The 27,867-nt window shown below is 51.9% G+C and overlaps 2 protein-coding genes across 2 annotated transcripts; one reads left to right on the plus strand and one right to left on the minus strand.

Annotated features, from left to right (window-relative positions):
* The first annotated feature begins 926 nt into the window (after positions 1–926).
* On the plus strand, positions 927–13,877 carry MORN3 (MORN repeat containing 3). The gene is made up of 7 exons (XM_010969669.3): positions 927–1,101; positions 3,301–3,474; positions 6,290–6,447; positions 7,999–8,158; positions 11,058–11,242; positions 11,490–11,573; positions 11,992–13,877. Exons 2-6 carry the CDS (start codon positions 3,330–3,332, stop codon positions 11,565–11,567), a joined length of 726 nt encoding a protein of 241 aa, XP_010967971.1. The 5' UTR covers positions 927–1,101; positions 3,301–3,329; the 3' UTR covers positions 11,568–11,573; positions 11,992–13,877.
* A 1,958-nt stretch (positions 13,878–15,835) lies between these two features.
* On the minus strand, positions 15,836–27,582 carry LOC105080629 (calcium release-activated calcium channel protein 1). The gene is made up of 2 exons (XM_010969668.3): positions 27,005–27,582; positions 15,836–16,860 (listed from the first exon to the last, which is right to left on the minus strand). The coding sequence occupies exons 1-2, from the start codon at positions 27,302–27,304 to the stop codon at positions 16,240–16,242; spliced, it is 921 nt and encodes a 306-aa protein (XP_010967970.2). The 5' UTR covers positions 27,305–27,582; the 3' UTR covers positions 15,836–16,239.
* Between the last annotated feature and the right edge of the window lie 285 nt (positions 27,583–27,867).

Consider the following 27,867-nt stretch of genomic DNA (forward strand, 5'->3'; position numbering starts at 1 on the left):
GACAATAAATAATGTGTGTGTGTGTATACAGTGGTGCTAAGTGCTGAAAAGAACATGAAACAGGAATGAGGATGGGAAAGAGGAAAACAGGGAGGGAAATATAGATGGAGATTCCAATTGTAAATAGGGCGGTCTGGAAACTCCTTACTGAGATGATGTTTCAATAAAGCCCCATACAGCACAGAGGGACCTAGGTGCTGTCTGGAGGAAATGTCCTAGCAGAGCACACAGAAGAGGCAAAGACCCTAAAGAGGGAACCTGGCCCGCATTTTTCAGGAACAGCAAGGAAGCAAGCCTGTGGCTAGAGCAGAGTGGGACTGGGCAGGGGACAAGCTCAGAAAGGAAAGGGGAGGGAGGTGGGCAGATGACACAGGGCTTTGAAGGCCACTGTAGGCACGTCGTTCTTATTCTGAGTGACAAGGGAGCCACTGTAGGAAAGCCAGCTCAGGAGTGACTTGCCCCAACTGGTATTTATGTTGTATATGTAAAGCATATGCATCTTCCGGGGCGGAGGGGCCATATAGCTTCCCTAAGATTCTCAAATGAGTCTAGTAGATCCTCACAAAACAAAGAACAGGTGTAATGTTGGTTTTCCCTTCAAATGTTGCCCTTTTGTCTTTGTGACTTGGCAGAAAAGCCTTTAACCCTTTCTTGCCTGCTTTGGGGGCTGTATTTGCCCTGAGGAACCCGGGACGGGAGAGGAGCGGGGGTGGGGAAGGCAGTAACCTCCCTGGGCACACCGTGGCCCACGCTCCCTGGGTATCAGGTCTCCCCGGCTCGCCCACCAGCCTTTGGCCACCAGACCGGTGCACCAGCCAGCACTCGACCTCCACAGGCCCGAGGACGTCCTTCCGTGTCACGGGAGGATGCGCAGCCTTCCCCACGCGCGGCTCCGCAAGCGCACAGCCTCCGCAGGAAGGGGCAGGCACTGCGAGCCGGCTTGGCCGGGGCCCCACGTTGCCATAGCGACCCTGGGCTGGCAAGGGACGCCGGAGCGCGCGCTGCCCACGGCAACTGAGGCTGGAGGCGGAGGGCTGCGACCCCAGCGCTCTCTGCCTGGGACTCTAGATCCAGGCTCCGCCGCGGTGCACGAGAGCCCAGGTGAGAGGGCGCAGGTGTGACGGGGCGCTGGCTGGCGACTGACCCCGAGTTGTCTAGGCCCGGCTCCCTCCACCTTCCGTGATGGTAATTATTGTTATTCAGTGTCAAAACAACCCGGGCAGAGTCCGCGCGCCGCGTTGCAAGGCTTTCTTTTCCTATCAGTAGTAGCTCCTGTGTTAAGACCGCAACCTCCTCTTGGGTAGAATCTACGTTTCCGGAAGTGTGGAACAGAGGATGAGTTTATATTACATTGATGAAGAATTAACACCTAATGACATCGTAAGAAAGTTATTACAGTCTGAGTTCTCGTACAATTGTGAGTAAGCCAAGGAGAAAGTGTCAGTTTGAGGCAAATATGGCTTTAACACCTTTCTGAACTTCGCTAATTTCAACTGTAAGCCCCAGTATCTAGCTAAGACTTAAGTAATGATATGTAACATCTCTTTCTTGGATAAATGTATTGCTCTTTTTTAAGTGAAATAATTTCAGTATATAGGTTAATCATAGTACACGTGGTACATGCAAATGGGAGAAAAAAAAGAAAAACATTAAATTTAGGATCTGAGACTGTTTCCCTCTGTCCAGTTTTTGCCTTGGCTGTTTTCTTTCCTTGGAGCGACTTTCCTTCCCAGTTCCTAGGCATGATTGTCAAAATATGTACTAGCCAGTGTGGTTGGCCAGCCTGGTCAGACTCCTGCAGGCCCCTGCTGTGGCCCAACCCAGGGAAATCCTTGATGGGTAGGGCCCAGTGCAAAATGAAAATGCAAAGCTCTAGCTCATAAAGTATAAAGAATTTCAAAACAGTGACAGCAGAGCCGAAACCAAGCACTTGCCCTGCTAAGGACTGGGCCCTGTGCAACTGCTCAGGTTGCACACCTGTGACGCTGGCCCTGAGTGGGTGGATGCCTGGGACACCATGATCTCCTGAAATCTGCTCAGCCCTGTGGTCATGCTGATTGGTCAACACCTCTGCCTGCTGATGGTTAAATTGTTCACTCTAGTCCCCCACCCCCATCCCCTCATGCCCCATGCTCCGACTGCCCCACCCTTGGCTGCTAGCACTGCCGGAGTGTGTGTGTGTGTGCACACACACGCGCACGCGAATACGTTCTTCCCAAACCCATGGAGCAGGATAGATGGTATTTTCTGAGGGGAAACAGGGATCCCCATGATTTGGAGACCATCTTTATCACTTTGCACAAGTCCCCTGGAGACAGACAGATGGACATGGACGTCTGCACTGGAGATCCTGGGGACATCAAGAGCCCGTGGTGTGCTCCCAGACTGGGGAGAAACCTTAGACCACCCACAGTCTCTTTGCAACCCCACCAGGCAGGGCAGGGAGGAGAGCCTTGGTCTGATGAATAAAACCTAATCAGGTAATGAGGCAGACAGGGAGAGTGCCCAGCAGAGGTCAGAGGTCAGAGGTCAGGGGTAGAAGGCTGATCAACCTTCCTGGTGTGCCTGGGACTGTCCCAGTTTTAGCACTGAAAGTCCAAGGTCCTAGGAAAACCCTCAGTCCCAGACAAGCCGGGACAGGTGGTCATTCCAGAGACAGTATTTTTAGTTGATGGGCTCTCCTACAGCTCACAAACCCCTGCAAAGCCAGCCCCTGGCTTTTCCACCATCCTATCCACCAGGCAGAGGAAACAGGGCCCAGGAGGCTAAAGTGCAGGGTGCTGGCCCAGTGGTGGTGGTGGGGAGTCCCTGTAGGCTGTGCCACAGCAGCCGTCTGCCAGCCCAGACAGAATGGCCTGGCTAGCCTGCCGCTCCCCTGGAGTGCGTCCCAGTGCTCACCACTGGGGGCTCCCGGCCAGGATCTAGCTTTAGAGCCAGCATCCACTCTGATTGGTCATACTGGTTATTAAATATGTGACTTTCACCCTCTCCCCTGGGGCAGCTTCTTTCTGATGCCATCACAAACCCCCCTCCTCTACTGGTCTCCCTGGGTTCCCATCCCAAGCAATTGTGCCATCAGATCCCCCTCCCCAGGGATCTCCCTGAGAGGCAAGGGAAGAGACAGCCTAGCGTTAGTCCAGCACAGAAGAATCCCCCACAAGGGCTGCTCATCTGCCCCGGGGACTCAGAACACACATGACTCACACTACTTGCGCTCAGACAAGTGTCTCCCCAAGAAGCCCCAAAATCCGGGCATTACGCAGGGTGAACTGAGCCCCTGATGTCCCTAACACTTTGCAGCACCCTCTGGCCCCACAGAAGCAGCCAACATGCCTATCTCCAAGTGCCTACAAAAGTCAGGGCCCTTGTGGAAGGAGTGGGACCGAAAAGCCCAGAAGAATGGACTGAGGCACCAGGTGTATGCTGTCAATGGTGACCACTACGTGGGTGAGTGGAAGGACAACATGAAACACGGTGAGTGGGGGACCCTCGGGCTCAGGTGGTGAGTACGGTGTCTGGACCATGGTGGCCAACCAGGGCCAAGGAAGCAGCTTGCATAACTCACTGGGGACATGAGACATGTCCCCAAGGGGTGAATGCTGACCTGGACCAGCTAGGGGCCTCCACAAGCTGTGGCTCTGGAACTGAACTCAGCCCTGGCTTCAGCTGAGCAGGGGTCTTGGGGACCTGCAGGGGACAAAGTGGTCTTTAGACAGCTACAGCCTCAGCCGGGGTTCTCAGGCACAGTTCATTCTCTACCCTCTGAGACCTGGGCTGAGCATGGGGCTGGCTGGGAGAAGGAAAAGGTAGCCCCTGGAAACTAGCTTGCAACTGGGATTCTGGTCTTCAAACTCAACCCTGCAAACCAGCAGAGGACCCCCCTGCCCCCAACTGGGCTGGGCTCCCAGTCTAACTAGGAGCAGAAGGGGAACTTCTGGAATGTCCTCTGAGGGCCGACCATGGCAGGGATCTGCCTGCATTTTTCAGTCCTTGTGGGCAGTATGGGTGTGGACAGAGCCCTGGACTAGGAGTCAGGGCTCTAAGGTTCTGAGCCTGGCTCTACCACTGAGTAGCTGTGTGACTTTGGGTAAGTCATTTCCCATTCTCTGGACTCTGCTGCCCCACCTGTGATAGGACCTTGTAGGCTGGTGTGGCCCTCTGAGTCCTCCTGCGTGAGTGCTGCCTCCCCTCAGACCCTGGAAACACAGAAGGGCTGGGGCTGCAGAAAGCAGATCTGTCAGAGTCCAGGCCCAACGCTCTCCCCCCTCTTGACTCACCTTTGGCCTAGCTGAATTGGGTTGCTGGGGTATAAGCATTGGAAGCAGTCAAGAGAGTAGTCATGCAGGGCAAGGATGGGGTGGCCCCAGTGGTTCCCAGACCACTCACCCCACTAACACTCATTGTGCTCCTAGTCTAGGCCAGGCCCTCTACTGGGCATCTAGAATAATCCCACCACCCAGGGTGCTTCCTGTCTCACAGAGAACCTGCACAATAGGTACTATCCCATTTACAGATGAGGAAACTCGGGCTCAGAGAGAGGAAGTGACTTACTCAAGGCCACTCAGCTGAATGTGGTATCATCAGGATGGACGGGGGATGGGAGAGAAGCCATGAAAGGGGCCGGGAGTACATAGACAGTCAGAGAGGTGATGTTTGAGACAGGCCCAGAGGATGAAAATGATTCCCTGGCAGAGGGGAGCACATCTTCTAGACAGTGGACTCAGAAACGGAGGGATGGTTTGGGGTATCGCATCTGGTTCAAGGAACAGACTGGAGGCCAGTGTGGCTGGAACACAGAGAGTGAGGGGAGAGAGAAGAGCGGGTCAGGAGGGCCAGTCACCTAGGGCTTCATAGGCCTTGGTAAGTTCTGCCTGCATCTGGAAGGCAGGCAGCCTCATTGGATCAACTGGGGTCACATGGCCTTTGCTGAGCCAATCACAGTGTCCTGGATGGGGAGACTAACACTGGTTGGCTAGGCTTGCCAGGAAGAGGAGTCAGCCCCATGCAGACCTCAAGGACAGAGAGTGAAGGAGGCCTGAGTCCCCAAAGGAAATAAACTAGAAGAAGGACAGGTGTGAATACCCCCTCATCCCCTACAATGTGACTGGACCCTTCCTCCAGGGTGAAAGTCATTGATTTCATCTTTTCTGTTTGCAGGCATTGTCCAAAGTGTTCCACTTTTATTAACAAATTTAGTGATCAGATCAACCCTGTAAGATATTCTCATCCCCATTTCACAGATGAGGAGCCTGTGGCCCAGGGAGTTAAGTTACTTGCAGTAGATCAAGAAGCTCACAGGGACAATACTGGATTTGTTCCTGAGCTACCAAGGACTAGGACATGAATTGGCATGTATAGGTACTCCACAAATGCTTTATTTATCTCTTTGTTTAACAAATACTGGTCACCTACAACATGCCAGGCACTGTTCTTCCATGCTGGAAGTAGAGCAGTGAACAAAACAGACCAGTCTGTGCCCTTGGAAGTGTACATTCTCCTGGAAGAGATGGACAATAGACAATAAGTGATAAATAAGTGAATTATCTATTATGTTAAGAGTTGACAAGTGACATGGAAAGAAACAGAGCAGGGTAAGGGAGTAAAAGAAGCTTATAATTTAATTTGATTTTAAAATTATTGTTGCATTTAAGATGTTTGTATAAGAAACTGAGATTGCAATGGCTGAGGCTTATAATTTTAAATGGGATGGTCAGGGTAGGCCTCATTGAGAAAATGAGACTTCAGCAAAGTTTTGCAGGAGGTAGGGACTGAGCAAATATTTGGGGAAGAGTGTTCCAGGCCAAAGGAGGAGAACCAGGGTACGAAAGCTCTGAGGCGGAAGTGTATCTGGTGGGTTCCAGGAACAGCAGGTGGTTGGAAGGCGGAATGGAAATGGGAGTGAAGGACACAGAAGGGGCTGGAGTAGTAGGAGATGGGTCCCCATATGTGCTCAGGAGAACTAAAGAACTTAATATACAGAACATTTTCTAGAAATCCTGACTCTCTGGTGTATCCATTCATTGTTATTATAAGATAAAGCTGAAACATGGAAGGGGCAGATTTCTACCTGGGGTTTGCTATATCAGTTTGGCTTGAGGGCTGTAGAAATGGAACTTTTTGGGGGTTTTCCTGGGTGCTGTGGGTCTAGACACCAGTCACAGACCCCACTCCTGGAGATTTGTCCAGTATAGGGGCCCCTGAGGCCCAGGCCGACGCAGTGCCTGCCTCCCTCATCCCCTAGCCCCATGAAGGCCATGTTGGCAGTGTTGGCCCATCTTTGTGTCCCTAGGGAAAGGAACACAGGTCTGGAAGAAGACAGGAGCCATCTATGAGGGGGACTGGAAGTTCGGGAAGCGAGATGGCTATGGCACCCTCAGCCTTCCTGACCAAGAGACCGGAAAGTACAGGAGGGTCTACTCAGGCTGGTGGAAAGGCGATAAGAAATCCGTGAGTGCTGTGGTTCCCGTCATGCCCTGGGACATGGGCCAGTCTGTAAGCAGGCTTTGTGTGTGTGTGTGTGTGTGTGTGTGTGTGTGTGTGTGTGTGTGTGTGTGTAGCAGTCAGAGAGGCCTGGGAGAAAAGGAAGGGGGCCCCAGAGGGGAGGAGAACAGGGTTGCTGTGTGGGTAGAAGGAAGGGGTGGGGGAATCATCAAGGCTTCTCAGAATAAAACCCAGGAAACAGGAAGCAAGAGGAGAGGGCCCAGGGAGGAGCCCATGAAACCCTGTGGCTACAAGAAGCCAGCCAGACTGTGAGGGGGCAGTCTCCTCCCTGTTCTCCCCACTCATTTCCTGGCTTTCTTTTCCCTGGGCATCCCTTTCTGTTGGGACTGGATAAGAGGTGGGGGGTGGGGCAGGGAGGAAAAGTGGGAGCAAGAAAGAAAGCAGAGGCCACACCCTTGGCCAACAAAGGAAGGTCCTGAAGGGTGGAAGCCAGCTGGAGGCACGTCCCCAACCCCTAAAGACCTGAATCCTCACCATAGATCATGGAGACGGATACTAATACAGTATTGCTATTGAACAGCTGCTGTTGTTACCTTGGTATTGTAAAACTCTCACATCAACATCATTACCATCATCATCATCATCATTATTCTTCGCATTTTACTGATGAGGAAACAAGCTCAGAAAGGTGGAGTAGGTGAAGTGCCTTGCCTGGGGTCACACCGCCCGCAAGTGATAGAGCCCAGGGTTTCATGATTTCTGTTCTCAAAATGTTTATCTGCCAGTGCAGACAGAGATCCCCAAATAAATAATTTACAGACAATATGGTGCTAGGATAGAGGTTTTCACAAGGGAGTTGAGAGAGGCAGCTCATTGAGAATTTGCGGCAGGCTTCCTGTAGAAAGTGACATCAAAAGATGCAAGGAGTTAGGGAGAAAAAAAAGAAGAGGAAGTAACCCATGAGGCAGAAGTAAGGAAAGGAAGCAGATATTCAACAGCAAGGTGTGTCTGCCCACAGGAGTTGGGGGTGGGGGTGGTCAGGGGAAGGGTAGGTGAGGCCTGGAAGATTACACGGAAAATCAGGATTTTGAAAAAGACCTGGGCTGCTGAGCCCAATCTCCTTAAGTGTGATCTGCGGGGAGCCCGTGATTCTCTGCGGTTGCATAATGTGTGCTTATGTTCACTTTTCTGAGGAAAAAGTCTAGCTTTGATCTGATTGGCAGAGGCATCGCCGACTTTTAATAGGGTCAGAGCAGAGTTGGGGAGACCGGGCAAATGTGAGCAGACAGGCGAGGTAAAGATCTTCCTGGCCGCTGTAAGGCGGATGCCTGAGGTCGGGGGAGAACTGGAGAGTGAAGGAGGAAGACCAGCGGGAGGGGAGGGGAGAAATGATGATGGGCTGCTGAAGACTGGGAGACTTTTCAGTACATTCAGCTTGGATGTGGGGCTGAGGGAGGAAACAGGGAAGCCCAGGTGTGTGGCTTGGGTGCCAGAGAGCATGGTGGGGATTCCTAGTGCTGTGGGACGCCGTGAAAAGGGACACCTTCGTGCTTTCAGGGCTATGGGATCCAGTTTTTCGGACCCAAGGAGTATTACGAGGGTGACTGGTGTGGCAACCAGCGCAGCGGGTGGGGCCGCATGTACTACAGCAACGGCGACATCTACGAGGGCCAGTGGTGTAACGACAAGCCGGACGGAGAGGGCATGTTACGCCTGAGTGAGTGCCCAGCCCCGCCCCAATGGCCTGTTGGCCACGCCCACCAGACCGCGCCCTCGGGTGGCACTCCGGGCCACGCCTGGCCACGCCCCCGCATGGCCCTGCTCCAGAGGGGGTTAAGGTGAATGACGGGACCAGGCCCCTGCCCTCAGGGAGTTTACACTGTAAAAGGGGAACCTAACAATAATATAAACAATTAAGACATTGTCTTACGGTCATAATAATCATTGCGCAGCACTGAACTCGTTTAATCCACACTACAATCCTCTAAAACAGGTATTCTTATCATCTGCACTTTGCAAAGGAACTGAGGCACAGAGAGGTTCAGTCATTTGCTCAAGGTTCCCCAGCCTGTTGTGAGGTCCACAGTGCTAAGGAATTCTCCTTGAAAACAGGAAGATGTATTGGAGAAGGACAAAGGAGTTGGGGTCAGGAGCTATTTAGATTGAGTTAGGGTCAGAGAATGCCTCCCTGAAGAGGTGAGGTTTGAATGGAGACCAGAATTAAAAGGAGCCAGATATGCACTGGCTATGGAAGAACATTCCCAGGCAGAGGGAAGGGTACTGAGAAGCCTGCGTTGGTGTCAGGACCTAATCCATTCTCTACATAGCAACCAGAGGGAGCTCTTCACAAACTGGAACTTGTCGCTGCCCTGCTTTCAACCTCTCCGTAGCTCCCTACTGCCCTCGGACTGAGTTCAGAGCCCTGACTGTGCTCTGTGGGGCCCAGCATGATCTGGCCTTGCTCACCTCTCGGCTTTGCCTCCCCTTTGCCTCCCCTCTCCCCGTGGACTCCTTTGGTTTTGGCTGTACTAACTTTTTTTCCGTTCCTCCCACACTTTCTGCCTCAGGACTCTTGCACTGGCTCCCTCTTCCTGGAATAGAAAGAAGATTCCCCTAGACCTTTGCATTGTCTCCTCAGAGAGGGCTTCCCTGTCCACTCCACCTAAAGCACATTCTCCTCACATTCTCAGCACCTGCTTCCTTTCCTTCTTAGTACTCGGTGTATAATCTTGAGCAAGTTACTTGCTTCTCTGTGCCTCAGTTTCCTCACCTGTAAGATGGGAATAATGGCAGAACCCACTTCATAGGGCTCTGGTGAGGATTAGATGAGGGAGTCTTAGAACAGGTCCTGGCACATAGTAGGCTGTCTATAAAGCCAGTATCATTGTCCCTCCACACTGTGAGCTACATAAGGACCAGGAGCATGTCTGTTTTGTCCCCCCTAGTTTCCCCAGTGCCTGCCACATAGCAGGCGCTCCTGGTGAGGACGCAAACCAGAGCCCCGTCTCCTGAAAACTCAAGATTCCAACTTCCAATGAGATTCAACTAAACTGAGGCGTTGGGCAGCTGGGGGGGGGGGGCGCAGTTAGGCCAGCTGTCCATCTGTCACTCTCAGTACCCCGCATGCCCAGCTCCATGTCTGATTTCTGTGAGCATCTCCTTGTGGTAGCCTAAGGTCAGTGAGTGCCTGTTGTGAGCCCACACGGTAAAGGGGCTTTGAGTGCACCATTCCCAATGGCTTGGACTCTGGAGCCAGCCTGCCTGGGTTCACATTCTGGCTCAAGCTTTACTAGCTGTGGGACCTTGGGCAATTAATTTCCTTAAACTCTCTATGCCTCGGTTTTCTTATCTGTAAAATAAGGGTAAAAATAAAACATAATGAAGGCTATTGTGAAGGTTAAATGAGGTTTCTATTTGTACAGTACTTAGCATGACCCATAATAGTAAGTGCTCAATGATATCACTACATACTTGTATGAGCAGGGGTCAGCAAACTAGGGCTCTTGGGCCAAATCCAGCCCAACACATGTTTTTGTAAATAAAGTTTTATTGGCACATAGATGTGCTCATTCACTTATGTATTGTCTTCAGCTGCTTTAGTGCTGCAATGACAGAGTTAACCAACTGCGCAGAGACCTTGTGGCCTGCAATGCTGAAAATACTCTGTGCTCCTCCAGCAAGAAGAGTTTGCTGACCTCTGATCTAAATTTTACCCAGTACTCTTCTAAGTTCTGTCTCTTCTAAGTCCAGTCCTCTTCTAATGTCCTATATGGACTCATTTAATCTTCACAATCACTTTATGAGGGAGGTGCTACTCTTCTCCCCATTTTACAAACAAGAAAATAAGGCAAAATGGGTAAGTGACTTGCTCAAGGTCACACAGCTAGGAAGTTGAGCTGAGAGATGTTAGCTTTATTATTATTTTTACACCATCACCACACTATCCAGTGAGAAACAGAATTGATCCTTTTTTTTTTTTAACATTTTTTATTTTATTTTATTTTATTGGTGGGGGGAGGTAATTAGGTTTATTTATTTTTAGAGGAATAACTGGGGATTGAACCCAGGACCTTGTGCATGCTAAGCATACACTCTACCGCTTGAGCTATACCTTCTCCCCCAGAATTGATTCCTGATTAAGAACACGGGCACCTGGGATGAACAGGATTTGGCTCTCCTGCCTCTGCTGCTTCCTAATTCTGTGACCTTGAGCAAGGCAATCAGATTCCTTGAGCTTTTCAACTTCCATCTGTAAAACAGAGTCCATCATCCTTCATTGAACTGTTTTTGTGAGACATGAGGTCAGAAACATAGCATGGAAGCAGGCACAGAGAAACATCCCCTCTCAGGATTATTGACTATATTTTGTACAGCTGGGAAACTACGTTACTCATCCAAGTTCGGGAAGGTAGTGGAGGTGAGCTGTGAACCACGGCTGACACCCCAGACCTAACTCCACCCACCCAGCCCAGCACACTCTAGTCAACCTGCTTTCCCCATGGCTTTCTGGTGGGCGAGCTGTCTAGCCTGGGAGTGGCAGAGGGTCCAGCCTGGGTGTGTATAGTCTGGCCTGGTTTGGTGGGTTAGCACCTACGACTCCCTGTCCTTTCCCCCAGAGAAGAGGAACCGCTACGAAGGCTCCTGGAAGAGAGGCATGAAGAATGGGTCGGGGCGTTTCTTCCACCTGGACCACGGTCAGCTGTTTGAAGGCTTCTGGGTCGACGACGTGGCCAAGTGTGGCACAATGATTGACTTTGGCCGCGATGAGGCCCCTGAGCCCACCCAGTTCCCCATTCCTGAGGTACGCAGCTCTCACCCGGATCCGGGGGCCACACCCAACCCAGAGAGAGACAGAAAACAGCAACCCCCTCCAGCCACACCCAGCCTGGCCTGGCCCAGCCAGGAAACAGACAAAGTTAGGGCAAAGTTTTCAGTTAGGGCATCCACAGGGAGGGTGGCAATACCCCCACAATGCAGGCAGTGCCCCGAAGGCTGGCAGCTTGGGCCTTCCATGCGCCTCAAACCAACCCCTGCTGCTTCACCTCTAGGTCAAAATTCTAGACCCTGATGGCGTGCTGGAGGAAGCCTTGGCTATGTTTAAGAAGATCAAGGAAGAAGGAGATTGATGCCAGGTGAGGGGGAGGCATGCCTGCCACCCTCTGATGTGGTCCAGGCAGCTCCTGGGGTCTCCTCTGGCCAAAGGGCTCAGGGGCAGGACCAGAAAGGGTGGGTTTCTTGCCTCCTGCAGTCCTGCTGGTCCTTTTTGATTCCTCCCCTTCCAGACTCTTCCCTGAAGACCAGGTCATTCCAATCCTGTCCAAATTCTCCCACGTGCACCCTGGGCACGAACCCTGGGTTAGCGTCAGGTGGCCTGCTTGCCCTGAGTGCTCTCGAGTAACATGGTTTGCCCTGGGCCTTCACTTGCTATCTGTGCAGCAGGGCCTTGCCAGGGACTGGCACCTCCCGGTGTGGGTGCAGGTGGGGTTCCAGGAGAGAGCGTTGCTACAGCATCTTTGAAACGCCAACCCCTGCCACCCCTTGTCCCTTCAGAGCGAACATCAGCACTTCAGAGGAGAAATTCAGACGGGAGTCACCCAACTGCTCGGACCGGTGTGGCTCCTGCTGGAGAAGCAAATGCAACTTGGATACACCCTTGGCACCCACAGCGGGGAACTCACATCTCCCAGCACTGGATCATTCCTTACCAGTAGGAGGCCAGTGCTTCTCTCCCCAGCTGGCCTCGGGACCCTCCTATTTCAGCCTTTACTCTTGGAGCATCCCTGAGCACATGAGAATAAAGGAGAACCTGGTGGTGTGAGTCGGGGACCTGTGGTATGTGGGGATAGGAGTGCGGGGGAGCCTCAGGAAGGATTTCAGGTAGAGAAGAGGAAAAACGTCCCAATGGGCTGCATGGACTTACCTTGAGGCAGAAAGGGGAGGTGCCTGTAGGTCTCGGATCTCTGAGATATTCCAAGGAGGAGACAGAGCCTGCATCTGGTTACACTGGTTCACTAAGATTTGGTATTAAAACTTGACCTGGCTTCTCAGCCTAACACAGGGGCACTCAACCTTGAAATCCCGTGGGAGCTTTAAAAGCTGGGAATGCCCAGATCCCAAGCCCAGAGAGTCTCATCTGTCTGGGGTGAGGCCTGGGCCCTCAAAAAGTCCCCAGCTGATTCTAATATGCAGCTGGGGCTGAGAACCTCTGACTTACTGGCTCTGTGACCCTAAGCAAGAAACCTTAGTTGCCCATCTGTAAAATGGGACTTCAGAGATCTCACAGGGTGTGTTTTGAAGATTTGCTAGCAGATCTAATAACAAATAACATGTACTGAGGTTAGTTGTGAAGCAGATTTCTGGGACAGGCTTTGCATAATTCTAATCAAGACAACATTCCTGCAAGATAAGAGGGACTCTTACGTAATAGGTAGGAACAGCAGCTCTGCAGTCGGACTGCCTAAGTGTGATTTATTAGCTGTGTTCTTGAGTATGTCACCCAGCTTCTCTGTTCTCCAGGTTTCCTTCCCTCTAATATGGGACAATAACAGGGACTTACCACCTGGAGTTGTTGTGGTTACTGGAAGGAAGAAATAAGGTGGGGTTCTAATCTGAGGGTGATTTTGTCCCCCTTTCTTCCCTGGGGTCATTCTGACAAAGTCTGGAGACATTTTTAGTTGTCACAACTGGCAGGGAGGAATGCTACTGGCACCCAACAGGTAGAGGTTGGGGATGCTGCTAAACATGTTGTAATGTAAAGAATTATTCAGCCCAGCTTTAATGGTTTAATACCATGAAATCACCCTGAAATGCCACGATGTTCTTAAAACCCTCAGCCAAGTGCCCAACATGTAGCGAAAGGCTCAGTAAACGTTCACTGACACTATTGAGGTTCTCTCTGCCATCTAAATCCTAAGTGGGTGGCCTGACCCACAGCATGGCTCTCAGTCTGTACCTCTGAAGGCAGGAAGCTGAGCCTGGCTGCCTCAGGACGCAGAATGAACCAGCTATGGAGCCAGGCCCTGTGCTGACAGCTTTACACATGTGTTTTCCCATGACCCCTCAACAACCTACAAGATGTCCTGCTGTTATTGGTGCCATTTTAGAGGAGGAAACTGAGGTTCAGGGAGACTCACAAGTTACCAAACTAGAAAGTGTACTTAAACTTAGGTCTATCTACTCTTAAGGTGCAGAATAGTGGCAATGCGTATAGAAGACTACCATTTTTTGTCAGAAAAATGTAGGGTGTGTGCTTGTTTATGTATAAATCTGTCTAGATGGGAACAAAATAAACCGGCAACAATGGTTATCTCCAGGGAGAACTGGGAACCTGGGAACAGGGGAGAAACAGCAATTTTTCACTGTTGTATTTGGAATTTGTAAATGTATTATCTATTCAAAGCATAAAACTGAAATTAAAGAGATTGGTTTTTTTTCAATCCCCTCCCCACCAGACTGTGTTCTTAACTGTTTCCCTAGTTGCCTGCATTTGAGAACCTGGAGTGCTTGTTAAAAAGAGATTCCAGAGACACACCCAAACCAGCTTGAAATGGAATCCGCACAAGGGTTTGGAAATCTGCATTTTACAAGCCAATCTGATGATTCTTAGCTCAGGCAAGTTTAGGGAAGAAACCCAAAGACTAGAGGCACAGCCCAGAAATCATTCCAAGTGGATCCCAGGTCTCTGCAGAAGCAGGGAGGGGGGTGCATGGAGAAGCCCAGGTCTCTGGGGAGCAGTAGGGACGTTCACACTGGGGGACCTGCCCCATCCTACTCAGTCCCACCCAGTCAGAAGGCCATCCAGGTACAGGGGAGTGTGGCTCCCAGTGCATGAGATGTGGGATGGAGGCAAGATGTGTTATATGGTAAAGGAGGGCCCCCTTCCTCACTCAGCCCAGGAAGCTGCTGCTGGCCATGTCCAAGCAGGCACAGAAGGACAAGAGCTTAAGGCCACACTTTCCCCCAACTTTCACTTCAGCCAGAGCACTTTATTTTTATAAAACCACTTTCTGTATCAGGCTTGTGGGACAGAACAAAGCTCTCAAATCAAAGACCCACAGGGGCTAGGCAAGTTAACATATGAAGCTGGACTGGTGTGAGACAAGCGGGAGTGGTGGGGACTGAGGCAAACACATCTCCTGGGGAAGAGGTAGTTGCAGCTCAGCTCCTGTTCATTGTTGCTTCTTGAGAAGGTGGGCCTGGCAATGCTGCTGTTGGATCTCTCAATTTCTTAAGCAAAGCCAGAATCAGCCTATGTAAGATTAGTGAGTGCTGGGGCTCTGGGCCAGACTTCCAGGCTCAAATTCTGCCTAGTAGTTACCTACACATTTTGGTCATCGATTTTTGTCATCTGCAAAATGGAGATCAAAATTCCTGCCAAAAGGCACAACGTGATCAAAATAATGAGAAAGCTTCAGGGAAACTAGACATAGGTGGCATTCTACAAAACCACTGGTTTGGACTCCTCAAAAATGTTGATGTTTACAAAAAACAAAGACGGGTTGTTTCAAATTAAAGATGACTAAAAAGACATGACAACTCAATACAACGCATGATCCTGGATGGAAAAATCACTGTCAGAAAGGACATGACCGGGACAAGAGGGAAACTGAAAATACACATATTAGATGACTGTATCACATAAATGTCAAATTTCCTGAATCCAATCATTGACATGTGGTTACACAGAAGAATAACTTAGGAAGAAATCTGCAACTGGTGCATATGCCTCGGGATGGGGGGAACATACTAGCATCCTCCTCATTCACGGTTTCAGTGAATTTGCCTACTTGCTGTGGTCAAACAAGGTGACCCCCTGCCTTCTTGTTTCAGCTCACGCTGTAAATAAGCATCCTTTTCACAAATAGTGCTACACTTTCCCACATTTCTGTGCTTTTTGTTGATTTCACTCTTTAAAATGGTCCCCAAGGGCAGTGCCGAAGCACAGGAAGGCCGTGATGTGCCTTATGGGAAAAACATACATTACGTAAGCTTCAGGTAAGCATGAGTGATAGGGCTGTTGGCCATGAGTCCAACGTTAACGAATCAACATGTATTAAGTAAGGGGTCATTAAAAAGAAACACATATAAAACAAGTCTACATACTGACTGGCTGACAAAAATGTTGGGACCAGAGGCTCATAAGAAGCTAACTCCATATTCCTCTTAGGAGCGATGGTTCAGTAATTCAGTGTTCACAGTGACTTCATGGAACATAACCACTGCAAATAAGAACTGACTGTGTATCTATTTCAGTTACTGTTCATGCAACTTTTTGGGTACGTTTGAAATCTCAGAAAATGCTGTAAAATTTTTTTTTGCTCAGGGGCTCACCTGACTGGGGCACTGGGAGAAGTAACACCGGGCGGTCCAGACCTAACAAATACAGACACAGGAGGAGGTGTCCCTTATGAGTATATTTCTGTGTTCACAAACGCACACACACACAGTTGACCCTGAACGGGGGTGGGGGGGTCAAGACGAAAAGGACAGGAGGCATCCAGGTGGCACTGGTATGGGGGAGGAGGAGGGACAAAGGGACCGTTGTCCCCGCTCTGGCTCCCATCAGTGGCCTCCAAACAGGAGGTGAACCTGGAGCTGGAAGATCAGGAAGTGCTTATTCTCTTAGAGGAAAGTTTCAAAGTGCAGTCATTTCTCTTTAAAAAAGCCTCTTCCCTCCACGCTCTGCCCCCGATGAGAGCCTGGCCCCCTGCGCAGGCTGTCCTTGGGCTGGGGCAGGACAAGGTCGTGGGGAAGGGCGTTAAGGCCAAAGCTCTGAAGTGCCCACCCTAGAGGGGGGGCTTAGGCAAAGTGGCTGCCAGGGGTCATGGGGTGGTCCCCTCTGTGGTCCAGCTGGTCCTGCAGGCGAGCAAACTCGGCCAGCTCGTTGAGCTCCTGGAACTGTCGGTCCGTCTTGTGGCTTACCAGTGAGCGGTAGAAGTGGACAGCAAAGACGATAAAGATGAGGCCAAAGGGGACCATGATGGTGGTGGAGGCGATGGCGGCAGCCTGGCCCGGGGTGATGCCGCCACTGCTGTCACTGCTGTCGCTGCTGTCATTGGCGGCTGCGCCGCTGGCAGAGGGCTTGCTGGTGGGCCTTGGCTGGCCTGGCTGCTTTTTGAGAGGCAAGAATTTGACCCAGCAGAGCAGCACCACCTCGGCCAGGAAGAGAAGTGTGCCAATGACGGTGGAGAAGGCCCAGGCCAGCTCGATGTGGCGGTGCATGCGCTCATGGGGCGACTCCTTGACTGAGTTGAGGTTGTGCACGTTGCTCACAGCCTCGATGTTGGGCAGGATGCAGGTGCTGATCATGAGCGCAAACAGGTGCACGGCCACCAGCACTGTGGTGCAGGCACTGAAGGCGATGAGCAGCCCAGGCGGGTAGTCATGGTCAGCGTCCAGCTGCACCTCCACCATCGCCACCTGGGGGGAGGGGGAGAGGAGGGGCTGAGTGACGGGACTGTCACGGCTCACTGAGGCTCTCCTCCCATCAAGCTCTGGGACCCTGGGTAAATCACTTGGCCTCTCTGAGCCTGTTTCCATATCTGAATAATGGGGATAAAAGACCCCCCCACTTTGGCTTGAGAAGTGGCAGAAAGTATTGGTGAATAAAGCAGGCTTGGAGCCCAGGCTGATTGGATTTGCATCCTAGTTTTGCTATTCACAAGCTGTGTTTCCTTGGGAAAGTCATTGAACCTCCCTGAGCCCCAATTTTCTTATTTGTAAAATAAGGGTATCATATTAGTTTATAGGATTATTTTAACAATTAAATGAGAGCTCCAGGTACATGGCCAATGCTTCCCAAATGGTAACCACCACAGATGGTTAAAAATGGTACGTTTTATATATATTTCACTATGATAAAAAAAAAAAGTTTACATTAAAAAAAAGGTACCCTCTCTGTTGGTACCACACTCCTATTTCCAAGCAGAGGCTTCTTCATGCCCTGATCTGGGGACAAGGAGAGGGATGTGGTGAAGGGATGAAGGCCCTCCCAGGTCATGCACAGGCCCTTTCTGAGAACACAGTGCACCAACTGAGAAGGAACCAAGAGGGGCTTCCCAGAAGAGGTAGGCCGTGGCCCGGTGCTACAGGGCAAGCCCTGGGGCCATCCCCTCCCCCAGCCCCAGCTCTGGGCTCAGAGCCCCAGAGCTGACGCATGAGCTGCTCCCCACTTCCTGGAGACCCATGGATCTAGGGTCAGCAGGGGCCCGCTGCCTGCTGCTTCTCACCTGGGCCTTGCAAATCACCCCCATGTAAAGAAGCCAGCTCATCAGATCTGGGCCACCAGAAGCGGGCGGTGGGCACACTGCCAGGGTCTGCCTGCTGGGGCCAGAAGGACTGGGGCAGCGAGGGCCAGTGGCAATACCATTAAGGGTAGTGACCCTTCACAAAGGGTTTGCTATGTATGGGCCAGGCTCAGAGGGGGGAAGTCTAATGCTGAAATGTCCCCTCTAGTCCCACACCTGTCCCCTTTTGGGGATGGGGGCGGCTCCTTCCTTCCCAACTCTCTTGCTGTAATGCCTGGCCCTATTTGCTTTAATTTCTTGTATCTTGGCAGCCTTCCTATGGCCCAGAGAGGCAGTGTGGGGCACGGGCTCTGGAGTAAGGCTGTCTGCTTTGAGCCCTGACTGCTCTGCCCTTTATTAGGCTGTGACTCTGGCAAGTTCCTTCAACTTTCTGGGTCTCAGTTTCCTCATCTGTAAAATGGAAATAATGGTACATAACTGAGAGGGTTGTCGTGAGGACTGAGTTAATCCCATGTCAAATACTTAGTCCCTGGCACAGAGTAAATGCTCAAAAAAGTGAGCTTTATCATTATTATGATTCCATTTAGAAACCTCATCCTCAATCCTACTGTCTCTCTACAAAGCCCTCTGGGCTTCTATCTTCCTGCAGAACTGGGCTTCTTTGGGTGACCATGGTCAAGTTCATCCCCTCTGTCTCTGAAAAAGGAGGGGACATGGCAAGATTAAGGTTACCGTCTAGAGCTGATCTGGGGTCTGACACCTTGAGAGTCTGGTGAAAATATCGGGTACTCCTTAAGACACCCTGGTGTGTACAGTCATAGGACTTTTCAGACAATTTCAACAGGATTCACAGACTTCTGTGTTAGAACTCCCACAATTGATGACTGTATGAACTTTTCAGCCCAGGAGTTTACAAAATGCTTCAAGCTCGTATAAATCTGGGGCAGTGCCATGAGGATTTTGACCATTTTTAGGATCACTGGTGGCCTAAGGCCAACCGTGAAATTTCTTAGCACATGCTAGTGAGGGACGTGGGGCCTCAGGGCAGGCCACCAGGGCACAGCGGGTTAAGGTCTGCACCCCTGGGCTCTGCCCTTAGGCCTGACTGCACTGCAAAAGGGGGGCACCCCCCCAGCAGGGCATACCTCCTGCCACCTCCCCACCCCCAGCACTTCCTCTTCCTGTTTTGGCCCGCTGCCCCGGAACCTGAAACCCAAGAAGGGACGAGCAGGAGAGCCTGCTGCTCAGCTGCCCCAGGCCCACTGGCTACTAATTCACTCCTTGGAAATGTACAGACCCATTAGGTGCATGAGACCCTAAGCTGGGGGCTGGGGGTTCATACAGTGGAGACATATGTGGGCAACCAACATGCTCCCTTAAATCCAGTATCTCCCCCTCGATCCAGCCATTAAGAGGGAACCAGCTCCTTCACTTACAAAGCTGGAGACCTCTCTGGGCCGCAGGTTCCCCATCTATAAACCAGGGGCCTGCTTCTGATGGCTGTTATGAGGAGTCTATGGATTAATGACTGCAAAGTCCTTAGAATAAGATCTGGCATATATTACACTTAATAAAGTGTCAGTGATTATTAGCAACACCATTATTCCTCTTTTACACATGAGGAAACTGAGGCTCAGGGAGGTAAAGTCAGCTGTCCTGAGGGTCATCCTGCTGCTGAGTGGTGGGATCTGTACTCATGTCCACTCATGCCTAAAGCCCGTGTACGAAGCAGGTAATGGTACTTCGCTCAACTCTGCCTTCACAGACACTGTGTGTGTACCCTCTCAATTCATATCTGAAATCCTGACCCCCAAGGTGATGGTGTTAGGACGTGGGGCCTTTGGAGTGACTGGGTCATGGGGGTGGAGCCCTCGTGATAGGATTAGTGCCTTTATAAAAGAGACCCCCTCACCCCTCCTGCCAAGGGAGGACACAGGAAGCCAGTCCCTCACCAGCCATGGAATCTGCTGGCACCTCGATCCTGCATTTCCAGCTTCCAGAACTGTGAGAAATAAGTATCTGTTGTTTACAAGTCACCCAGTCTGTGGTATTGTTCTAGCCATCCGGACCAATGAAGATGGTGGCTGAGGAGATTAAATGAGGTCTTGACATGTAAGTGTTTAACAAAGGGCCAGCCCACAGCAGGTGCTCAATAAATCTTAGCTAAAAAGAAAAACGCAGGGCTGAACTTGGAAGACAAACAGCCCCTGATGCCCTCAACTCAGGCTGGAGACAGCTGACCCCGTGCGTCTGTGTTCTGCCTTCCAGGGAGGGTGAGGGGCTCAGACCCCCATTCTGGACCTGGGCTGCCCCTTCCCGAGGCTGCCCCAGCTCCAAACCCAGGGCACAAGGAGGATGTGTGCCCCAAAGCACAGCTGGCAGATGGCTACCTCGGCAGGACAGAGACCACCCTTGCCCCACAACTTGTCACACCCACAGGCTCCAGGACCAGAAAAATCAGCTACTGCAACATACCTGGCCTGGGGAACCCAGAACTGGCCAGCCTTCCCCCAGGGTCTTGGACTGGAGGGGAGGCTGGGCCTTTTGAGAAGGCCAGGGGCCGCTGCCAGGCTCCAGAGGAAACCCCATTGTCCTCGCCAGAACCTAGAGTTCCCAGAATCTGGACCATGTGAGTGGGCTGTATGCACCGTTCCGACACTGGGGGCCAAGCTCAGGATCACGGGGCTGCATGAAGGAATGGCTGGCACAAATCATGGATCCTGATGAAAACTGTTCACAGGAATAAGAACTACTGCTTTTTTCAGAATGTGTCCCACTTTGGAAATCTCCCCAAGGGTAGGGAGGGTAAAGCCAGAGGGGCCTCTTGGAATCTGGCAGGCGACTCCCAGGGCCCCAGCTGAGTCCCAGAGAGATCACATCAGATCAGATTGCACGCAGCTTCACAAGGTAAATATAGCCAGAGTGCTGGGCCGTTAACCCAAAATAAACAGCTCCCAGCCAGCCACGGGCCTGCTTAAACCTGGCCATACAGGTCCTAAAGTGTGAGGGATGGCCAGCCCCACCTCGCTCGGGCCCACAGACACCACCTCCCCTCCCCAGGACACCAAGCCTCAAGCAGTAGCCAAGAGGCTCCTATGATCCTAAGAAGGGTGGGGCCTGGCTGGCTTTGCCGGGCATCTGCCCACCACACCCAGATGCCAAACACCTCTCCTCATTCCTGCTGGGCTCCATGGAGACCCCGCCACCTGGCACGGGGGAGGCCAGGCCCTTCTGAGGCAGCCCTCCGGTGCCCCGCCTGACCCCGGCGCTGACAGCTGGGAGATGCAACACTCCTTTCCCAAGCCTGGGCTTCTCTCATGCCCTCTTCTTAGGAGATGGGAGGCTGCAGCCTGGAACCCCAGGGCTGCCAAGCCGTAGTCACCCAGGGCTATCTGAGCCTGCTGGCCCCACCTCAGATGCAAACCATCTATTAAGAGAGGACTGAGGCCTAGTTTAGCAGTTTACAAACTCTTTTGACCACTATAGTCCAGTATACCACATGTTTCCATAAATAGACATATAGCCGAGTGTAACAGAAACAAGTTTCCCCAAACAATAATTATCCTTAAAGCACGCTAATGCAGCTGCTCTCACCACACGTGATGCGTGCTGCTGTCATTCCATTCTTATTCCATTAAAAAAAAATGTGCGGCTCACTTTCTGTCGCAGCCACTAACAGGTTGAACCTGCAGACTGGGGGGAGGGGCAGAGAACAGGACTTTCTCTTCATCTGGCTAATTCTGACCTCATCAGGTTTCACCTTCCAAGTCACACCCCCCCACCCCGTTCCATGGCCTCCCAGGTGAGGACAGGGCCATTCACGGAAAACTTTGATCAAAAACTTACTATGTGCCTGGAGGACTCTGGGGCTCTGCTGGAGAGAAGGCAGGTAAACAGCAAAATCCCTGCCCGGGGAGACTGACAGGCACTCAACACTGAGGCAAGTATTTTCAGGTGTGATAAGTGTCCTTCCATCAAGGCTCCTCCACACTGCGCTTGCCAAACACGTCGCGAAGATGTACTGACAAGTCTGGTTCCCTCCAATCTATTTCCCTGTTTCTCCAGCTTCCAGCTCTGGGCCTCGTCCCTCGAGGACCCTCAGTAAATAATTATTAAAGGAATAAATGAAGGCAAGGCTTGCCCTCTAGGTATTTTAGCCCAGAGTCTCTAAAGGGTTTGACAGACAATCCTATGTGACCCACTGGAAATCCAAAGACCCTATGAGAACTTTAATGACATTCATTTTTTAGCTCATCCTTTCAAAACTTTTCAATACTGTATTTTTATGTATGTTTTAATACTCATGTTTTACTAGCACAAATATCACACATAACCACACATATATGTACACACGTACGCACAGTATGTATACGTATGTATATGTACAAATATGGAGCCTAAAGCTGACAATCTTTTGAGGAGTGTGCACTCCTAAGTTTGGAGACTACCACTTAGACCAGGGGTTGCCAAAGTGGCCTGCAGTTTAGTTCTTGCAAATTAAGTTTTACTGGCACACAGCCACGCCCACTCACCTACCTAGGGTCTGTAGCTGCTGTCTAGCTAAAATGGCTAAATTGGGGGAGGGCATAGCTCAGTGGTAGAGGGCATGCTTAGCAAGCACAAGGTCATGGGTTCGATCCCCAGCACCTCCATTAAATAAAAAAGAACAACAATAAATAAATAAACCTAATTACCTCTCCCCCAAATAAAATGGCTGAATTGAATATAGGCCTTTCCCTACAGTGTGCCTCTGAAATCTTTCATAAGCTGAAATGGCCTAAAGGGACGGGGCAATTACTTTAGGAGATATTTTGCTAACAAATGCATGGATAGATCGAGATTAAAGCACAGATGCTCACAGACACAGCTCAAAGATATGGAGATATGGTGTCTTGATGTTGAGATGCTGAGTGCGGTTCCCGGGAAAGGAGCTTGGAGGCCCCCCTCTCGCCCCCGGGGGTGTGCGCTGCCTCTTTTAACGGCAAAGCAAACGCTGCAAGCTATTTTCACTTTTTGCCTTTTTTTGGTAAAAATAAAAATCCTTTTCGGGCTTCTTTCAGGTTAGCAAATAACAGGTACTAATGTAGGTTTTCTGTAAAAGCGAAGTGGCATAAAGCGAACTTTCAAAAAGTGGGGGATGCCTGTAGTTACTACCACTGAGACTGTGTGGCCTGCAAAGCTAGAAATATTTACTTTACAGAAAAAGTTGGCCGATTCCTGGGTTAGACCAATGCTCCCAAAGAAGGTTGTCAAATCATAGTCTCGGAAGATTCTCCTCTGAAGAAAAGAGTTCGTGGCATCTCTTCCGGGAAGCACATTAAAGGATCCCCAGAAATTCCACCAGAGAGAAACTTGCTCTTGTTTAAACTCTCTCAGTTTTACTTCTCCAGGGGAACTCTTCCCTAGCACCGATTACCACAGTGCCACTTTGGGAAGCCCTGGAGTTCGGCACCAGTCCTGGATCTGAAACCAGCAGAGCTCAACACAGATCCTGGCTGAAAATTCCAGCAATGTGCCGCAGGCACTTGTGAAGTTTTACAGAAGGATTCTCAGCTAGGCAGGGAGTGCCCTCCCCTTGGGGCATTCAGCAAAATTCCATCTACACACAGCCCAGAGTGCAGAACTGCACATCCGGAAGATGTCAAAGGCCCAGTTACCAACTAGCTATAGGGGGCATGAGAGGGTGGTTGAGTAGAAAAGGCTCCAAGTTAGACAGACCAGGGCTTGAAATCTACTAGCTGCGTGACCAGAACCTCTGTGAGCTTCTGTTGGGCCTCAGTTTTCCCATCTTTGAGAGCTGTCCTGAGGATTAACTAACAGTGAGTGGGGAGGGTATAGCTCAAGTGGTAGAGCACATGCTTAGCATGCATGAGGTTCAATTCCCAGTACCTCCTCTAAAAATAAATAAACCGAATCACCCCCACCCCGAAATAATTAAAAGAAAAAAAAAAAAGAATGAAAGAAACGGGTCCAGCCACGTAAACTCGGACTAGTCATTCATCGGGGACCAGCACCTGCCCTCACTCACCAGGTTGCGTGATGATCACAAGAGGTGGTACAAGAGAACACTTAGCACGGCCCAGTCAACACTAGCAATGATCACCGTTAGTGATTAGCACCATGAGTAGTAACAGTAATTTCTTTCTCCTCTCCGTGACCCCTGAACTCCGAACATGTAACAGAGGCTGCATGATGTCTTATGATCTGAGCCCTTCCTTCCAACCCATTTTCAGAGAAATTCCAAGCAGCTTCTGAACCCGCTCTGGAACCTGGGAACAAAAGGGTGTTGGCGGGCAGAGAACTTGAGGAGGCAGATAATCCAAAAATAATTGATCCCAGGTCATGGAAAGCATTTTGTTTACGGCAGCAGGCTGACCTTCCCAATTATCTTCTGCTTAGGCTAATGTTACAGCCCGCCTTCCCCAGCAAACCAAGATTGCCGTGTGTGCTCGCCACAGCCCCATAGGGGCCAGGGTCAGGCTAAGGTTGGCTGCCTCTCGCTGAGATGGTAAACTGAGGCATGGATGGCCCGAGTCATAGCCCACGAGGGCACCCTCGGCTCAAGGAGCACCTGCAGGATGCTGATCATGGGCTACATGCAGGGCCCCCTGTTTTGGAGTCTGAATGCTGAGCCCAGACAAGGCATACTGTTTTGAGAAATGCCATCAGGAGTGGGAATCTGGTCTGCAGACTAAAAAGGGTCCAGCTAAGGTGTGTATCATCAGATCCTGAAAACTCCTCAATCCTTCGTGGGCCCATTCAAACCCTGTAACGCATTCTCCTGCAAGTCCACAGGAAAGCAGGCTATGTATCTCCTTTTTACATGTGAGAAAAATGGCCCCAAAGAGTAAAGCCACTTCTTTGAGGTTCTACAGCCCACCTCCCCAGCACACCAGGGCACCGGGCCAGGCCCTCTTCCCTGTGAAAGGGGAGTCCTTCCATCCTCTCCAGGCCCTTTGGAGCCCCTCCATCTTGTGAGCAGGTGAGCCTGGCATCCTCACCAGCTCTCCCACCCCTGGAGATCAAAGGTCACATCATCTCAGTTCTTCTGGGTTTCCAGGTTTCTAAGAAGGAAGCCCTCTGGGGGCAGGAAGTTGGTTGTGCTGAATCACAGGCCAAGGGAGATTAGTCCAGGAAACTTGTTCACTCTGTTTCCATGGCGCTGGGCTACGTAGCACCCCTTCCTCTCCGAGGCTCATTCACAAGGCTGGACGTCTGTGGTGGGGGTGGGGCACGGGCAGACCCACCCTGCTGAGCCCCTCCCTCACCCCACCCTAACCCATCATCCCCACAGATCTCCACACTCACAGTTACTCTCTTGTAACTGCTTCCCCAGAACACAGGCTGTCATAGGGTTCAGCCCTTCCCTGTCGGCAGAACTTTGGGGATTTCAACCAGTGGAGCCAAGAAGCCTTCCTCACCCTGACTGGGTAAAATAAAGGTCCTCAAGAGGCAGTCGGTGTGAGCCAAGGCCCACCAGCTGCCTGTCTGCCCCTGCTGCCCGACTTCCCCGCACTGTTTTTAGCAAGAGGAAGAGGGAGGTGACATTTGATTAGAAGGCCCGGCTTCTAAGAGAGGACTCGAGAAGGCAGGAAAGCGTCACTCATCGGCTCCTCGTTTCTCCTGGAGTGGCAAGGGGCCTGGGCAGCGATGAATTTATGACCCCAAGAAAAAGGGGAACGGGCATCCCACCCACACACTGCCATGAAGAGCCGACAGCCACTGGTGTCACTCCTTTCCACCTAACTAACGTTTTATTTTGTTTAAAAGTAGCCTTTCTGCTGTTCTTCTCATCCCCTGAAAGGCTTGGTCCTAACATGTCCCTGGCTGGACACTGATCAGCACTCCAGACACCACACACAGCACAAGCGCCCAAGAGAGTTCTGGAGGCCAGCAGACCCAGGCTGAAATGCTGCTCCAGCAGGTGAGCTGTGTGGCCTTGGGAAAGTCCCATGACAAAACCACCCCGAAGGGTGGTTCAGGACTTAGTGTTGGAGTTAGGAAACTCACATGGTGCCCAGCTCTTAGTGGGTGCTCGGTAAATGTCAGACTGACAGAACAGACCCAGACTAAAATCTAGAGTGCCAATTCCTTTCACATACATTATTTCATCTCCTTCCAAGTACTCCTTCAATTAAATCCTTAAAGTCAGAGAAACTTACGAATAGCAGATTTCATTTACCAATTCAGAAATCAGGCCCACAGAAGGATTTGTCTGAGCTCACACAGGCAGCAGAGCTGGGAGGGCTCTTCCCCCATCAACCACCTGGCCTTTGCACAGCAGCCGGGTGTGCTCTCAGGCCTGCTTAGGGCTTCTAACAATGCGTCTCCTGCTTGTTTGTGGAGCACAGGGAGAGGATCATACAAACTCCCTTCTCAAGAAAACAAAAGGGAAGGGTATCTTCACTCCCTCCCTCAAGGCCAAGAGCTTAGCTCACTCGCTGGCCCGGGGCTCTAGATGTCTTGGGAGGGGGCAGACCCCATTCACACAGGCTGATGTCACTGACAGTGGTAATCATGAATTGTTCTGTAGCTCCCGGCTCTGGAAGACTCCAAGATTCCCAGCCTGAAGGCATCCTCCCGGCTATGTCTCAGGCAAACCTGCAGCCTCACCTACCCATCCCTCTGAGGCTTGTTCTTCTGCCAACCCAGCCCCCAACGGGAGAGGAAACTAAACCTACCCCTACATCAAGAAAGAGCCCATTCAACGGGAACATGTCCCACCCTCCTCCCCCACACCCAGTGACTCAGTGGCAAGTTTCTGGAGAAGAAAGAGTGGGGAGTGGTTATCAAACCCCCAGGCTGAGGCTCTTGGAAAATGGGGGAGGGGAAAAGGTGTCAGGAAATCCCCCTACTAGGTAATAAAAGAGTCTGGCCAGTGCCTTCTGGCCTCAAGAGTGAGGGCACAAGAGAGATGGCTCAAGGGTCCTCCTCCCAACCTCCTGACACCTGCTCCCAAAGAGAACAGACTACTTGTCTTTCCCTCTGAACGTACGTCAGGCTGTCTTCTTACAGATCTGCTTCGAGGATCCTGCTGTTTCGCCCTCCTTGCTGCATCAAGCTTGCACACCTGAAGGCACCTGAGCCCCCCAACCCTGGACAATTATATGACACCCAATCTCCTACATCGGGTATGGCTAGTCGCCCACCTCGTCTCAGGTCCAGCACCTCTACCCCCCTCCAGCATACGACAGCTTTCTTCCAGCTCTTCCCTTCACCCCCAGGCCACTTAGCCCTCGCCCCTGGGGGCTCCGTCGGGGCTGCGGCGGCAGAGGCCAAGACATGAGAGGGGGCAGGGCAGGGCGGCCCGAGCTCACCATAGCGAAGCCGGAGAGCAGAGCCGAGGTCCGGCTGGAAGCTTTGAGCTTGGCGCGGCTCAAGTAGAGCTTGCGCCAAGACAGCGCCTGCATCGAGTGCTCGTTGAGGCTCATCACCTCGGAGTAACTCTGACCGATCCAGTCCGGGTAGGTGACGGCGGGTGGCGGGGGTGGCGACCCCGGGGGCTCCGCGTCCCCGCTGCGGCGGCGGCTCCGGCGGCTGCCGCTGGTGGTGCTGCCGCCGCTGAGGGGAAGCTCGGGGTTGCTGCTGCTCGGGGGCGGGGCGGGCTCCGGATGCATGGAGCACGCTGCAAAGGCGCGGGCCGGCCCGGACGCCTGCGAAGGCGGCGGCCCCCACCCCCCACCGCACCTCCGCCTCCGCCTGAGGCAGCCACCGGCTGCCCACCGCGCGCGGGTCTGGCCTGACCTGGCCGGCCGCCGAGGACGAGGAAGCCGAGGAAGCAACTGCAGCCCCAGCTCGCAGGCCCGCCGCGCTACTCGCAAAAAGCCAGAGGCGGCAAAGACGAGAGCCTGCGCGCCGGCCAGCGTACCGGATCCCGGGCCCGGACCCCCGGCGCGCGCTGCGATTGGCCGCTGCCCCAGGCTGATTTGCATGAGTCCCCGCCCACCCGCCCACCCCCAAGATGGGGGTGGGCGGGGCTAAATCGAGTCATGTGACTCATCTCACCGGACAGCACCGCCCACAGTCCCTTGCCGGGAGTTGCCAGCGCCCGCGCCTCTTCCTGGAAGCGGCCCAGCTGCCCCGCCTCTCCGCTCTCCTGCTGCTGGCGCTTCGCATTTCCTCAGCTGCTCGGATGGCCCTTCTCCCAGAGCTGGGACTCCTGGATCGGGCCACCCGAGGT

This window comes from Camelus bactrianus, chromosome 32, assembly GCF_048773025.1.
Source record: "Camelus bactrianus isolate YW-2024 breed Bactrian camel chromosome 32, ASM4877302v1, whole genome shotgun sequence".
Lineage (NCBI taxonomy): Eukaryota > Metazoa > Chordata > Mammalia > Artiodactyla > Camelidae > Camelus > Camelus bactrianus.

Coding starts and splice junctions, on each gene's coding strand:
- MORN3 (XM_010969669.3), top strand. CDS start 3,330: ATGCCTATCTCCAAGTGCCTACAAAAGTCAGGGCCCTTGTGGAAGGAG. Junction 3,475..6,289: donor GAAGGACAACATGAAACACG/GTGAGTGGGGGA, acceptor TTGTGTCCCTAG/GGAAAGGAACACAGGTCTGG. Junction 11,243..11,489: donor CCCAGTTCCCCATTCCTGAG/GTACGCAGCTCT, acceptor CTTCACCTCTAG/GTCAAAATTCTAGACCCTGA.
- LOC105080629 (XM_010969668.3), bottom strand. CDS start 27,304: ATGCATCCGGAGCCCGCCCCGCCCCCGAGCAGCAGCAACCCCGAGCTT. Junction 16,861..27,004: donor TGCTCTCCGGCTTCGCTATG/GTGAGCTCGGGC, acceptor CCCTCCCCCCAG/GTGGCGATGGTGGAGGTGCA.